The following is a 15,942-nucleotide window of genomic DNA, read 5'->3' as shown; positions in this document are numbered from 1 at the left end:
GTGGGTATATCTGTCTGAACTTTTTTTACTCTTCTGTGAGAGTGGGATACTTATTTAACCTTGTAAGTTCAGATGTCACCTCTGTGAACCAGTCTTTCGCAGTGCTCCCATTTAGATTTAATCACTGCCTTTCTTGGAGTGCTCCCATAACTCCGCATTGACCTCTACCATACCACTTATCACGTATAATTTGTAGGTGGCAGTTAGGGGTGGTTAACACTTAAAAGAGTTTGATAAAATTACATGATGAAAGGTACAAGTTGTTCCCTCACCTTGAATTTAGATTTGGATTGGTTCTAAGACCTAAGGCAGATTAGATGGTAGCTAAAGCAGTGGTATTTACATATCAAAAGATAGAATAATTTTTAGATAGGTTTTTATCTAAGGAAAGAGTGTCAGTTGGAATGCAGTTTTATCGGTTGAAAATCTAGAAGTTTCAGCCAGAATTGAATGTATTTATCTAGAACTATTTAGGGTTGAGAGTATTTCACACTCTAGCTATTCTGTATATTTCTTTTTCTTTCTTTCTTTTTTTTTTAAACTTTAGCACTGCCTGAAGGAGCTATCCCTCAGTGCTACTCTTTGATCTAAATCATTACCTCCCTTGAGGAGCCTGGGTGGCTCAGTTGGTTGAGTGTCCGACTTTTGATTTGGTCATGGGATCAATCCTGGGGCTTTGTGCTCAGCGCAGAGTCTGCTTGGGATTCTCTCTCTCCCTCCCGCTGTGCATCCCGCATCCCCCTTCCTCTGCTAGCTATCATGGACTCACTCTCAAAGTAAATAAATAAAATCTTAAATAAATAAATAAATAAATAAATAAATAAAAATAAATTACTACTCACCAAGCAGCCTACTTAAAATTTGACCTCCAAAGGATCATTAAGACAGTAATCCAGTGAGTGGAACACTTAATGAACTTGAACATCTGATCCACTTGATAGTTTGCTTCCTTGTAAATTAGTTGATAAAATTGTTACAACTTGATTATTGTCAGTTTCATATAGATTGATTGTACCAGCAAAGCATGTATTTTTTTGTGTTCTGAAAAAGCTGAGGATGTAGCCAAGTTGCTGTCCTTGGAAGACCTACCTAAGGCTTGTTAGTACACATCTTGAGTTTCCTTCAGTCTACAGTTTTCCTGCCCAGTGGCTGTAGGAGTCTACCAGTCACTCTGACTAAAACATCCTGAAATAATCTTTGAGATATTCCTCATTTTTATTCTACCGTTGTTTTCTTTCATGTTCAGTCACACTCAGAGTTAATCTGATTGGTTTCCTTCTTACGTACTTTTATCTTTTTTTTTTCTTCTTGCATACTTTTATCTTTTTTTTTTTCCTAGTTTCAACTGCTTCTACCTTAGTCTTAGGTTTTCTCTTTCATTGATTAAATATATTGCTGTATCTCATTTTTCATATATGTTACTTGCAGTATTTCATCCTCGTACCTCTGCTTAAAAGTCTTCCAAGGTGATCTTTTTAAACACCTCAGCTAAATTTGTTCTCTTGGTTATAAAGACTCAACAATGTAAAATTTTGTTTTCATCTTATTTCTCACAGTTCTTTGCCATATAATACTAAAGTTTGCTTTGGTTGAGCTAGGATTTTCACTATCCCATGGTTACTCTGTTTGTCATTTAACCTGGAATTCCCTTTCTTTTATTCTTCACCTCTGATTTCAGTTTTCATGTTAGGTTTCATCTACTCAAAACTTTCATATTCAGTTTTTTCAATTTTTATAAGTTTTGTTCATAGTACTATGCAATTTTATGCTGCAATATTGCCTTAATGTATTTGTTGTTACCTAGTATGATAATCTTGGATTTTAAGTTAAGACTGATTCTTTTGTGCCTTTCATTCATTCGTTCAACAAATAACAAATGCCCTTTTATGTGCCTTGAACTATTCTAAATGTCACTGCGCTAAGTATTTGGGATATAATAGTCAGTGAAACACAAAATTACTTTGCCAAGTTCCTGATAACAGCCAGCAAGATAATGGATGTATGTTAGGCAGGCAGCCTATACTTGTAAATTAAATTTTTGTTTGCTTTTACTATATATAGATACAAATAATTTCTATAGTGACATGAGTTGGACTTACATGATTTTAGCATTGTTTGAGTGAGACCCTAACTCATTTGTCGCATGATATATAGCTCTTAGCACCAAAGTAAAAGACACTATGTACTGCTACTATGTTTAGCACAGCTCTTCCTCTCATGCCTGAGCTTAACTGTCTTAATGCTGCTGAGTTAGCCCTCATCCATTCTTTACATGCTCTTCAGAGGGATTTTTCTTAAATACTGATTTGATACTACTTTTCATGGGTTTCCTGTAGCTTTCAGATTATATTCTAAACCCCTTTCATTTTGATGGCTCACCAGACTGAGTTCATTGGGTCTTGACTTAGGCTTTACCTTTTTCCAAAATGTCCTTTCACAGCTTTTTCCTCTTAATAATTTTCTCTCTCTCTCTCTCATTTTGCTGTGTTCTCAGAATCTTCTGTCTATCCTCTCATTTTGTGTCATAATGGTCCCATTTACTCTCCTAGTTCCCTGGCTGCTCATTGGTGGCAGGGACTGTGTTATTTCTCCCTATTGCGTTTGAGTGATCCAATGATTAGCACGTGTACTTTGTTGCTCATCAAATGTTAATTGAATGCACTGAATTGATTTAGTGGAAAAAACATTAGGTTGGAAATTAAGGGTCTGAGTTTTGGATAAATCTGTAACTTTGATCTTCGTTGTTTGAACCCTGATTTCCTCATTTGTAAATTGTTCAGAGATGGTTTAAGTGCTCAAAGTGTGAATTCTAAGTTTTATGTAAATCTAGGTTGAAATAAAACTTAGACCTTTAAATTATTTGAGCGTCGTTAAGTCTATCTCAACACGTTTAGCTATCACTAAAACTTAAACAGTCAAGAGACAAAAAATAGGAAGGTCATTAGGTAATGGGGGTGCTCTGATCGGATGGCCCGGTGTCCAGAGTGGATGGGGGCCAGCAGCACAGACCCTAAAAGAATTCACCAGTGGGAGAGACAGCAGAGCAGAGACTGTCTGCGACTAGGCTGTTGTGAGGGCCAGCATTTTTAGGGCAAAGCAAGGAAGTATGAGGACATACGGAATTTTCCCCTTTTGGGGGAATCTTAGGAACTGTGCTTGCTTGTAATTGGTCAGTTAGGGCTTGCAGTTGTTTTGAGGTGGGTGCTTAATGAGCCTGTTCACATTCAGCTTGGTGGTCTCTCTGGACTCTTTTCCATTGCTCTAGCCTGTTGTCTAAAAGCAGCCTATACAGGTAATATCCTCTTTCCTTTTTCTCTCTTCTAACTTATTCAGGGAGATTATACTTGAAATCATTTGGGCTGGTCTGAGTCCCAAGTATATATGCAAATATGCCTCCTAATGGTAAACAGTGTGTGCTTTGTTTCAGTCTGTCAGCAGGAGAGCTAGTTTAATGAAACAAAAAAAAATGTCAACTCCACTGAGTCTGACAAGGTATTCCAAATTTGAATTTTAAAGTTGTAGCACTTATATTTAAGTTTTGGGAATTTTATTTTCAATATTGACAAGTAAGATAAAATGTTGATATCTGATATATTTTATTTCTTGGAGGATTGTTTAATCTTCCTTGATAAGAACTTTTTTAACCTACCCAGAAATGATTACTGACAAAAACTGAAATGATTATTCTTCTAGAGACTTAAAGGCAAATAATTTTATCTTGCTCTTCATGGCCTCAGGTTAATAGATATGGAAAGGTTGAAACCTAAGTTGCCCTAGTGTTTCACCCTTCTTGGGTGCTTATGAGCTATTTCATAAATGACTTTTCCCAGTTATAGTTATCAAGGGAATCAGGGCCTAGGGGCAATGAATCTAGACAGAAACCATCTCTTTGGTCAAGTTATTGTTTTGATACATTATTAAGGCTGCTTGAGTCAATGATCCATATGGTTATGTTTGAGTCTTCAGCCATGATGGACTTTGTAGCCTCACTATGTCTCTGCACAGTTTAACAGTTTCCTGTTGTGAAATATATGGTTGTTTATGGTCAAATTTATTTAATCATTCTCTTTAATTAAAAATGAGAAAAAAAAAGAGAAATATTTGGGGCACCTGGGTGACTCAGTCAGTTAAGTGGCTGTCTTTGGCTCAGGTCATGATCCCAGGGTCCTGGGATCAAGCCCTGTACCAGGCTCCCTGCTCCGTGGGGAGCCTGCTTCTCCCTCTCCGTCTGCTGCCACTCCCCCCTGCCTGTGCGTGTGCTCCCCCTCTCTCTCTGTCAAATAAATAAAATCCTTAAAAATTAAAAAAAAGGGAAATATTCAGGAAATTTTATTTTTAAGTTAGACAATTCAAAAATTCTGCTTTTGTATAAACTTGGGCATACGTAGGTGCTAAGTTGGGCAGTGAAGACAGGTTGTTAGAATGGTTTGTTTTTAAATTTCAAATTGTGTGTCTCTTAATGAATACTTTTTATATTTTAATATGTTAATCCCTGGAATGTACGCTGTAATTGCTAATTTCATAGTAATGTCTCAAAAGTTGGTCTAAATTTAGAATTCCTAGTATATTAAATTGATAATATATAATTCTGTAAAATGATTGCCATTTTGAAAATCTGTAGTCAGTATATACGAAAAGGGTAACTTTGGTGAAATAGTTTCCACATAATTTTACCTCTCTAAAAGATTAGATACATTCTAGAAAAGATTTGTCTACTATTAGAAAGTCGGAAGAATACATACAATAATGTGTTTAGCACAGTATATAGATGAGGCTTTGAGAAAATGTTTCTAACTTTGTTTAAAAAGGTGGAAGTGGCATAATAAAGGAATGTTATGAGGTTACATTTTTGCTTTGAACAGTTTTTTAGTCAAACGTTAACTACTACATTGAGATTGGTGTTTGCATTTTTTGGGGTGGTTATTAATTCCTCCTTTGCCACCATATTTGATAAGCCTCTGAATTCTGCAGCAAGATCTTCAGAATGCTTTTCTCTTCTGAGTACCAAAGATACCACTGTAATTTATTTTATTTATTATTTTTTTAAAAAGACGTTGTTATTTGACGAGAGAGAGAGAGTGCGAGCACAAGCAGGGGGAGCGGCAGGCAGAGGGAGAGGGAGAAGCAGGCTCCCCGCTGGGGCTCAATCCCAGGACCCTGGGACCATGACCTGAGCTGAAGGCAGATGCTTAACCGACTGAGCCACCCAGGCGCCCAATACCACTGTAATTTAAAGCTTCATTATTTCTGGTCTGGGTCATTGCAGAAACCTAGTTGATAGTCCTAATTTTAATCCAGTTTGCTTATTTTTGTTTTTTACTTTCACATGATTTACATCTTCAATACTGTGTCTACTAGTGATATGCTCAGTGATTTGGAGTAAGAGGAGAGAGTTGAGCAAAATATCTCACTTCCCCAGTTCATCACATTCCATCATATATATTTTCCGTATTGGTCTTTCTGAAATGCCATTTAACCTGTAACATTTATTAGATATGACTAAGATATGATTTCTGGTATTAAGGAGTTTACACTCTAATAAACTGGTATATATGTTTGTGAGAGATTGTACTAGATGACCTTGAAGATTCTGTGATACTATCACTTATTGCTTTAAAGACTGGATTGAGATTCACTTTGTCCACAAAACTTTCCCTGACTAAAAACTTATCTTCTGCTTTTTAGTCTATAATCTCAAATAAACCAACCTTCTGACATACTTGTTAATATATTTCTTGGTCTTGTTTTGCCTGAAAGAGTTCTTTGTAATGGCATTCATTGTATGGAGATTGCAGAATTTCTATCACAAACTACACAGAAAATAGGATAGTAAATTCAAGTGATAGGAAATGTGAAAGTAGAAAGGTAAAAATATAACCTTTGATGTTAGGTGAATACAAAAGTGGTCTGAACTTTAACCCAACTGGTAGAATATAAGGCAGTAAAATATCCACAGTAAAACCAGGGTTGAGACAGGTTTCAAAAGCATTTTAAAAACAGTCCTGTTTAAGAGCCATTTTTTACTTTCTTTTTTTGGAGAACTGTCTGTTCATATTTTTTACTCATTTCTAAATTAGGCATTTGGTCTTCTAGTACAGTAGTTACCCTCCTCCCTCCCCACTGTCTGTGGTTTCACTTCCATGGTTTCAGTTACCTATGGTCAACCATGGTCTGGAAGCAGATGATTCTCCTTCTGACATACCATCAGAAGGTCAGTAGTAACCTAATACTATGTCACAGTGCCTATGACATTCATCTCACTTAATCTAATCACGTAGGCATTCTATCATTTTACATCATCATAAGAAGGATGACGATAGTATAGTAAGATATCTTCTGAGAGAGAGAACACATTGATTTAACTTTTATTACAGTATGTTGTTTTAATTCTTCTATTTTGTTACTAACAATTGTTAGTCTCTTACTGAGCCTAATTTATAAATTAAACTTTGTTGTAGGTATGTATGTATAGAAAAAAAACATTGTGTATGAGAAAATGCTCAATCACTTGGCATCAGGGAAATTCAAATCAAAACCACAATGAGATACCACCTCACACCAGTCAGAATGGCTAAAATTAACAAGTCAGGAAAGGACAGATGTTGGTGAGGATGTGGAGAAAGGGGAACCCTCTTACACTGTTGGTGGGAATGCAAGCTAGTGTAGCCACTCTGGAAAACAGTAAGGAGGTTCCTGAAAAAGTTAAAAATAGAGCTACCCTACAGCCCAGCATTTGCACTATGAGGTATTTATCCCAAAGATACAAATGTAGTGATCCGAAGAGGCATCTGCACACCAGTGTTTATAGCAGCAATGTCCACAATAGCCAAACTATGGAAAGAGTCCATAGTATATACAGTGGAATACTACTCAACCATCAAAAAAATGAAATCTTGCCATTTGCAACTGGATGGAACTAGAGGATATTAAGCTAAGCGAAATAAGTCAACCAGAGAAAGACAGTTATATGATCTCACTCATTGTGGAATTTAAGAAACAAAACAGAGGATCGTAGGGGAAGAGAGGGAAAAATAAAACAAGATGAAATCAGAGGGAGACAAACCATAACAGACTCTTAACCATAGGAAACAAACTGAGGGTTGCTGGAGGGGAAGGAGGTGGGGGGATGGGGAAACTGGGTGATGGACTTCAAGGAGGGCATGTGATGTGATGAGCACTGGGTGTTAAATAAGACTGGTGAATCACTGACCTCTGCCTCTGAAACCAGTAATACATTATGTGTTAATTAATTTGAGTTTAAATTTTTTTTAAAAAGGAAAAGCTCAAAGGAAATAAAAAAACATTGTCTATATAGAATTTGATACTATCCCAGGTTTTAGTTATTCACAGGGGGTCTTGGAACATATCTCCTGCAGAATGGGGAGTGGGTGGGAGGGGGAGAGTACTGTTGTTGATTTATAAGAACTCGCTATTTATAGTATAAGGAAATTATCCCTTTATGATGTGAGTTACAAATGCCGTTTCCCAGCTAGTCATTTGACATTATTTATATTCTCTATTACAGAAATTTGATTTTTTTAATTAATTATTTTTTAGAGCAGTTTTAGGTTCACAGCAAAATTAATGGAAAGTACAAGAAAGTTCCTGTATACCCTTTCCTTGTATATGCTCAACCCACGGCCCCCCACCTCCTCCCCACCCCCCCATCACCAGTTCACTCCAGAGTAGTACATTTGTTACAGTGATGAACAGTCAGTTGAACAGTTTGTTATAATCAATGAAATTTGATTTTTTTCTACTTATTTTTTGGTCTTTTATCACTTAGGAGACTTGTCGTTTTTTGAAACAACTTCTCTGTCTTGAAATTTAAAAACTTAAAGTAAAAACTTAAAAAAGTTATCTTACAATAGTGGTAATAACAATGACAATAACAACAAATAGTACTAATACATATTGAACTTACTCTGTATCAGGCATAATTCCTAACCAAGTTAGGTAGGTTGAATTAGTAGCTTTATTTTATAGGAAAGGTAATAGAGGTACAAAATGTTTAAATAACCTGTGAAAAGTCATGCAACTAGTAGATGGCTGATTCTTTCCCAGGCAGTTTGGGTCTAGAATCCATGCTCTTAAACCTGTACTCTATACTACTTCTTTTTAAACACTTTTATATTTTTTTATGTACTTTTTTGGTATATTAGGTTTGAGGTAGGAATTCAACTTTATTTTTGGACTGCTTGGATAGAGGGAAGAGGTAGCAAAGAGGAGTTTGAAGAATTGATTGTCATGGTGTGAGTAAAGCTAGGCATGTGGTAGACCTTGTGGGATATTGCTGTGATTTAAGATAAGGAAAGGTTATTTGGCGAGATGAAGTGATCTTGATGGTAGATGTTTCAGTGGAATGGGCTGAAGCACAAGTCAAATGGGAACTGTGTGGGGGCATAAGAACATAGAAATAGTGAAAACAAGTCTTTTGTCAAGTAGCTACGAATATAAAGGAGGAGGGCTATAGAATGAGGGAAAATTACTGTTTTATTTCAGAAAGATGAGAGAGACAAATGCTACAAAGCTGGTAGGAAGGATTCAGATACAGAAGAGATTAAAGAAAATATAGTAAGTAAACTATTCAGTGGTTGAGGTTCCTGAAAATCAAGAGAGGATGGACTCTGAAGCACAGATGCAGGGATTTGTGTAGAAGATGTTCTGTTATTTCTAGAGGGTGCAGGAAAAGATGGGTGCAGATACAAATGATTGTGAGCTTGTTGGTAGCAAGTGAGAGTTCTCATTTGATGGTGTTTCTTTTCTTTTCTTTTTTTTTTTAAGATTTATTTGATAGTCGGAGGAGGGCCAGAGGGGGAGAGAGAATCTCAGGAAGACTCGCTGCTGAGCAGGGTGCCCCACATGGGGCTCGATCTCACAACCCTGAGATCATGACCTGAGTTGAAATCAAGAGTCAGATGCTTAGCTGATTGAGGCACCCAGGCACCCCGATGCTGTATATTTTCTTTGTGAAGTACAAGATGTCCTCTACTGAATCGAGAGTTAGAAAGGGAGGTTGGAGGTGTGAGGAGATGGGGGAAGGTTTTGAATTAGTTATCACAGAGAACAGGGAGGGAATAATGAGAGTAAACTAAGGAGGTTTTTGGACATTGTTGAAGGCCTACCCACTGGAAGTTGGTGATGACATCATGAGTTAATTTTTTTTTTTTTAAGATTTTATTTATTTGACAGAGACATAGCAAGAGAGGGAACACAGGCAGAGGGACTGGGAGAGGGAGAAGCAGGCTTCCCACGAAGCAGGGAGCCCAATGTGGGGCTCGATCCCAGGACCCTGGGATCATGACCTGAGCCGAAGACAAATGCTTGACGACTGAGCCACCCAGGCGCCCCAATTTTTTTTTTTCTAATGACTTTCAGGCCAGTTCTGTCATCACACTTACTATAGTTAATGTTCTTTAATCATTCACTTAATCATTTAATTATCAGTACCACCTTAGAAGTAAAAGGTAGGGCATACTTTTAAAGCTTGCCAAACTAATGTTTTAAGTGTGTTGAATAGAGTAAGTTTGGAGAAAGATGAAAAAGATCACTACTTTTCACTTCATTTTGATACCCTTAAATAATGGAGAACATTTCTTGGGAATTGATTTTAAATGTGCATGCTAACTCATTTAACTTTTATTAAAATGGATGTTACCCTCGGGTAATTTGTAGAAGATTGTGAGATCAAATGTTTTAAGTTTAAACATGTGGTTTTGAAATGCTTAAATGCCAGAATAATATGTATTTTAACAGTAAACTCATCTTTTTTCAGGTATAATTTTCAGAATGCATAGAAAGTTTTCCACCAGTGTCCTCAAATCTAAATTCATTCATTGTTAAACTTGTTTGTTTGTTTTATACAGGGTGTGATAGGTATACAGCTGGTCGTTACCATGGTGATGGCCAGTGTCATGCAGAAGATTATACCTCACTATTCTCTTGCTCGATGGCTACTCTGTAATGGCAGGTAAGGCAAAGTTAGGCTAATTGTGTCTGGCACTTTCAAATATCAGGCTGATTGATTTCCCAGAAGTTAAGTATGAATTCCTATTTTTTAAAAACATGCCAAAAAGAAAGTTCTGAGAAAAATCTAGCTTCCTTATTTTTCTTACTTTAGATATTAGTAGTTTTATTTTTTTAGTATAAAGGTAATTGGATCATGGTCAAGAATTCACTCCTCCCTCCTTCCTGTCCCCTTTTGTCCATGGTCAATGAAAATACCAAATAACTTTCCTGTAGTTACCTTCTTAAAAGGTTGGTCAACAAGGGGATGAGACTATACATTGAAGTGTTTAAATATTTTCACTGTTGCTGAAAAAAATGAGTGAGAGTGTATGCTCTATTATTGGTGACTCAGTTGAGAGTTTATTATGAGAATTAGGGGTTCTTTGTTTTACTGCAAAGAATTTTAAACTTTAACTTGACAAGGAGGAGGCAAAGTTACTTTGTATGGTTTTAATTTTGTCTACTACACTATAACCTTACTACTATTCCTAATCCTTCCACAAAGGAGCTAAGTTTCCTTGCTGATATTTTTACAACAAAATAATAAAATCGAAAGTAAGGAAGTTGAATTTAGGGGATATGACACAAATGCAGGAAAATTGCATATAGAAATACTTGGCAAAATCCTGTGCAATTATGAAAGGTAAGTTGTAGATTTGGTACCATGTCTATAGTTTTATCTAATTATTCATCTCCAGTAAATAGCCAAATTCTGTTTACTGATTTGTAGGTCCATTTTCTTTTGTTTAGACCTTTTGGACTTAGAAAACAATTAATAGCTCTTATCCTCCTAATGATTTTATACACTGCAAGACTAATAATAAGCCTTTATTATTAGTTCAAGGCCGTTCTATCCACAAAGCTAAATTTCCATTAGAATTTATTTTCTAGTTTAATATTCTTTATGCTTCATACTTTTTTCATATCGTTTAAATATAGAAAAATACTTGGATTGCTTAAAAATATTTTTGACCACTGATACACACACACACACACCCACGCATACATGTATGGAATATGAGAGAGAACAGCTGTTTAAAAACGTGTTTTGTTTTTAAAGATTTTATTTATTTGACACAGAGAGATGGCAAGAGAGGGAACACAAGCAGGGGGAGTGGGAGAGGGAGAAGCAGGCTTCCCACTGAGCAGGGAGCCCAATGTGGGGCTCCATCCCAGGACCCTGGGATCATGACCTGAGCCAAAGGCAGCCGCTTAACAACTGAGCCACCCCAGGCACCCCTAAAAACATGTTTTATTAGCAAAGTAAATAATGACTAAAGTTTTAGTGAAGTTGAAAACCTCTATAAAGAGTATTTATAAGAGAAAAAAATTAGTCATCTGCAACTAGTTTTTAATTGTGTAGTCTTATGCCTTATGTAGTCTTGTTTACTTTTTTGCTTATCAAACCCCTTTCTGTAGATCATGAAAGGATAAACATCAGGTAGGCAAATTATCATTCATTCTAAATAAATGGAATCTGAAGTAATAAATTACATAAAAATATGTTAAGGTAACTTGTTTTCTACTGAAGAATTCCATGTTTATAGACTATGATGAGTCTCCAGTGAGACTTCCAGATCTCTTACTGGCTCTAAAGATCTGGGCAGTCTTGTTTCATTTTAGGGTATAAGCAATTTCCATGTTTTTACCTAATCTGCTTTCCATTTGTTTCTATAAAACTTACATGCACCAGTAAAAGCTAAACTTCAGAGATTGAAAACCTAATTCTTTTCTCTTTGTTACTATTAGAATTATGTATTATAATAAAAATCTCTGCTTTCTTGACAAGACTTTCATAAAATACTACTAATTTGAGGGGGAGGTAAAAATAAACATGAAGTTAATTTTTTGTGACCCTGATTTGCTTTTGTAAACAGATTAACTTTAGTGTTTAATGCTGTTTCTAATTCCAAATCAGGTTCCAAGGATAGCAATCAGAATTTTCTAGTAATAGTTAACTTTTCTGCTATAATCCATTTCTTTTCCTGTGTTGTTTTTAAGATCATCTATCTTTCTTTAATGTTAATCCTGAAATTGTTAGGTCATGAAGTCAAATTGCTAAATGTTGCCTAACTGTTGAATCAGATCATTGATTTTATCCTTTTGGCATAATTATTGTTATATCATCCTTTTATGATATGAAATTATACTGTTTTAATATTGATAAAAAGTAAAATGCCTTCTAAATTGCTCATGTAAAAATTTTGATCAGAAATGACCGTTTGCATTTTAAATCTTATGATGCTGTTGAGTTTAAGAAAGAGAAAGATCTGAGGGCATTCTTTATCATCTATAAAATGTTTAAAGGAATTTAAGGGGTGAGGCTCATGGCTTGGGAGTGACTATATTGAATGGAACTATTGAATAGAACTATTAAAGTGAATAGATATGTAGATTCCATGATAGATTAATCATGAGTATGACAGAAGAGACATGTTTTTAGGTTCTGTATCTATCGTCCTAATATTTGTCCCACCAGTATCATATCTTCATATTGTAAATAAATACTCATATTTTTCTTAACAGATATGGCTTGTCTTTTTGTGTCATATAAATTTATGTCCATATCTCTCATCAATCTTTGTCTTTTTTAATGGAAGGTTTAAAGTGCTGTTGGATTTTTTTTATGTTTCTACTTAATGAGTAAGCCTCCTGCCATTTACTTGAAGAAGTCATACCTTGAAGGAATCAACAGTTTTGCTTTTATATTAGCAGCCTGTTGATTTTTAATATAAAAAAATAAGTTTCCTAGGTCTTGTTAAATAATGTATATTGCTGTTAGTGTTGTATATCTGTATTTTTTTTTCGTCACCCTGGTTTAATTCTATTAATATTGCTTTTACATTATTATAAAACTTAATATTGATAAAAATTTTTATTTCTGTTATCCTGTTTGGATCTGTACCCTGAACTAGGTAGCAGAGGAAATGGGTTTTGTGGTATGTTAGGGCCTCAGAAATCTCAGTGTCTGAACTTAGTTTCTCATTCCAGTTCCCCAGGTGGGATTCAGGGTCAGATGGGACAGTCAGGAAGGGGTTGGGCACCTCTCCAGGTAGATTCTTCACAAAATGATATTTTAAGGGTTCAGCTGTCCTTGAAGTGGTGACTTTGGGAGTCTGTGCTTCTTTGGACTTGTTGGCTCTTGTATTCCTCCTGCTGCCTTGGAATCTTGTGTTACAGATGCTGTGTCACTTGGCAGCTAAAGGGAGTAGGCTGTGGATTTTTCAGGTGATTCAAGGGGCCAAGCTTAGAAATAGACCTATTAGTTCTGCCCGCATTCCATAGGCTGGGGCCCTGTGACTCTTCAGGCCAAAGTGCAGGGGAATCTGGGAATGTAGTTTTCATTGTATCTAGGAAGTAAAAAGATTGGTGAGTGTCTGATCCTTCTCTGCTGTAGGTGATGTGTTTATAGATGAGAAAACAAGTTTTTAACTTTACTCATACTCACATACTGAAAAATGAAACAGATCTAGGCTTCTTATCCTGAAGTTCAATTCACAGTATAGTGTTTATTTAATGTGTAGCTGCTCATCAACTCCAGATGTTGTCCTGGAACTGACATACTTGAACAGAGTTTGGAATTTGGTGGTGGTAACAATTACTGTGCTTTTGGCAGTTAACAGAGTAATTTATTATTTTTTTTCCTACCTTTTATTCCTAGTGGTACTTAGCCTTGTATAAGCTATCCTTCTGGTTGTATATAGTTAGTGTATGTTTGTCTTTGCTTATTGTATTCTTCTGGCTTTTCTGTGACTACATAGCCACCTTTTATTCTGAATGAAAAAGCACCTCACCATTGATTTTGATTACCATACCATAAATGTGCTAAGTGTGAAGTAGAGTTTAAGAAATATCATCTGTTCAAATTATACTTCTCACCCCACTATTGAAATTAAATTTATTCCACATTACTAAATTATAAATATTTTATACTCCATTCTTCCAGTTTTCTTTAATAGAAAAATATTTTTCTCAAAAATGTTATTCTTTTTTTTACATGCCTTTTTATGTGACTTTTATGTGACTGTCAGATTTTGTTGAAGGGATTCTGCTTTAACAAGAACTTAGGTAACAAAATCTCTTCTTCCTGTAACCTGTGAGCATGTGTTACTAACCTTGAAAAACTCAACTGTGAACAGTCTAGTGCTCTCACTGCTCAGTTCCTCCCTCTCTCCCCAAAGGGAGGGAAAACCATGGGAACTTGGTTTCTTTGTACCTTTAGTACGAACTGCTTTCCCTAACATACACTTCTTTTTTAAAATTTTTTATTTTTTTTAAGATTTTATTTATTTGACAGAGAGACAGTGAGAGAGGGAACACAAGCAGGGGGAGCGGGAGAGGGAGAAGCAGGCTTCCCGTGGAGGAGGGAGTCTGATGCGGGACTCCAGCCCAGGACCCTGGGATCATGACCTGAGCCGAAGGCAGACGCTTAACGACTGAGCCGCCCAGGCGCCCCTTCCCTAACATACACTTCTAACAGTTGCTCAGATCATACAGAGGTGTTCTGTATCATGTCCAGCATACCACTTTATAGTAGCCAAATTATTCTCTACTTACTATTGTAATTAAAGTTCCTTTTTGTTTTGAAGTTTGCTTGGCCCCTCTTTTCATGGAGAGGTAAGTGATAGGTTACATTCTTTGTACATTTGAATAGTGGGTTTTGCATGAGGACGTAGGATTTTGCGTTTTTTTTTTCGTACTAGCTTCCTTGCTGACCTGTTTTCCATTTCCTTGATTGTTTAGCCTAAACTTTCTGCATTCTTCTCTGCCCCTTTATTTCCCAAGGCTCTCAACTTTGGTCTGCTTCTTACCATGTGTTCCTCATTGAAAACTTGTTCTGGTTCGATTTATTTTGATTTTTCTCTCATCTATATTGGGTAAAGAGCGTGTAACAACACCTTCATATTCAATTGCTGTAATTCTTTTTGCCTGTTATCTTTTGCATGTTGCCTGATCCAAGCATCTGCAAGTTCCCTTTGGTGAGAGAAACCTACTATTCAAATGCACAGTAGGTGGGACCTAAGACCCAAGGGAAAGGTTTAAACTGTCAGCTACCACCCTTATGGAATGCCTGAGTCCTTGCTGTCCTTGCCTTTTAACTTTCAGTTCCAGAATGCCATGCTGTTTTATTAAAATTTCCAGTAAATAACAAGAGAATGTATATGCGTTAATGATATTTTAGCTACTTGTGCTGAAAGGTTTTCTAGGTTTTAAGTGGTATTTGTTTTCTCATTTTTTTTCACTTGTTAAAATTATTGAGATTTAGAATGAAGACTGAAAGTATAGTTCGTTCAACACTACATCAAGAACTAATGATGTACTATATGCTGGCTAACTGAATATAATAAAAAAGTAAAAAATAAAAATAAAATAATAAAAAAAGAGTATAGTGAGCTGTGTTTTGAAATAAGAGTTCTGTATAATTATGTATTAAAACCTTTTTTTTTAGTACTAAGCTTTTCTCTATTTGTTCATGCTTAGATTTCCATTTTAAATTTCTGAAATTTATAGTTTTGAAAAATTTTGAGGTGGTTGGCTTTAAGTGACATTGCTGTTTAATTTTTTTTTTTGAAGAATTTGGGTCAATACATTCTATATTTTCTGATACCTATTTTTTCAGTGCTATTGAACTTTAGTAAGAAAAGTTATAGTCTGATGGTATTTTATGTAAGAGGTTTATATAAGACAGTTAGTAAAAAATTATTTCAGTGATTTAGTGAAGTGGAATACCAGGTTGGCTTTATTATCTGAGACACTGCTGACAATTTGAACATAGGTGAGAAAAGCCACTGAATAGCCAATGTAAATGTCATAAAATACACTGACATTAATGCATTTAACTTAAATGTAAGAAGTTCAGTTTTTTAGTGAGATCCTATTAATACTTTCTATTTTAAAGGTTTTTTTCCCATTTCAAACATAATATATGCCTGT

General features: G+C 35.7%; 1 protein-coding gene across 8 annotated transcripts in view; it reads left to right on the top strand.

Annotated features, from left to right (window-relative positions):
• Nucleotides 1-15,942, top strand: part of TMEM161B (transmembrane protein 161B) — a 71,309-nt gene that overhangs the window by 9,106 nt on the left and 46,261 nt on the right. For 5 of the 8 annotated variants that reach the window (XM_027606396.2, XM_027606402.1, XM_027606398.1 and 2 more), the window contains exon 2: nt 9,867-9,970. The exons of 1 other annotated variant lie outside the window; for it this stretch is intronic. In XM_027606396.2, the coding sequence (XP_027462197.1) occupies nt 9,867-9,970 (104 nt within the window). Of the gene's footprint in view, nt 1-9,866; nt 9,971-14,597; nt 14,626-15,942 lie in introns of those variants that run through there. 2 more of the 8 variants (XM_027606400.1, XM_027606403.1) reach the window with 2 other exon arrangements.

The sequence above is a fragment of the Zalophus californianus genome, chromosome 5, assembly GCF_009762305.2.
Source record: "Zalophus californianus isolate mZalCal1 chromosome 5, mZalCal1.pri.v2, whole genome shotgun sequence".
Lineage (NCBI taxonomy): Eukaryota > Metazoa > Chordata > Mammalia > Carnivora > Otariidae > Zalophus > Zalophus californianus.
The sequence above is the reverse complement of the archived record's forward strand: the minus strand, read 5'-3'. Positions and strand labels throughout refer to the sequence as shown.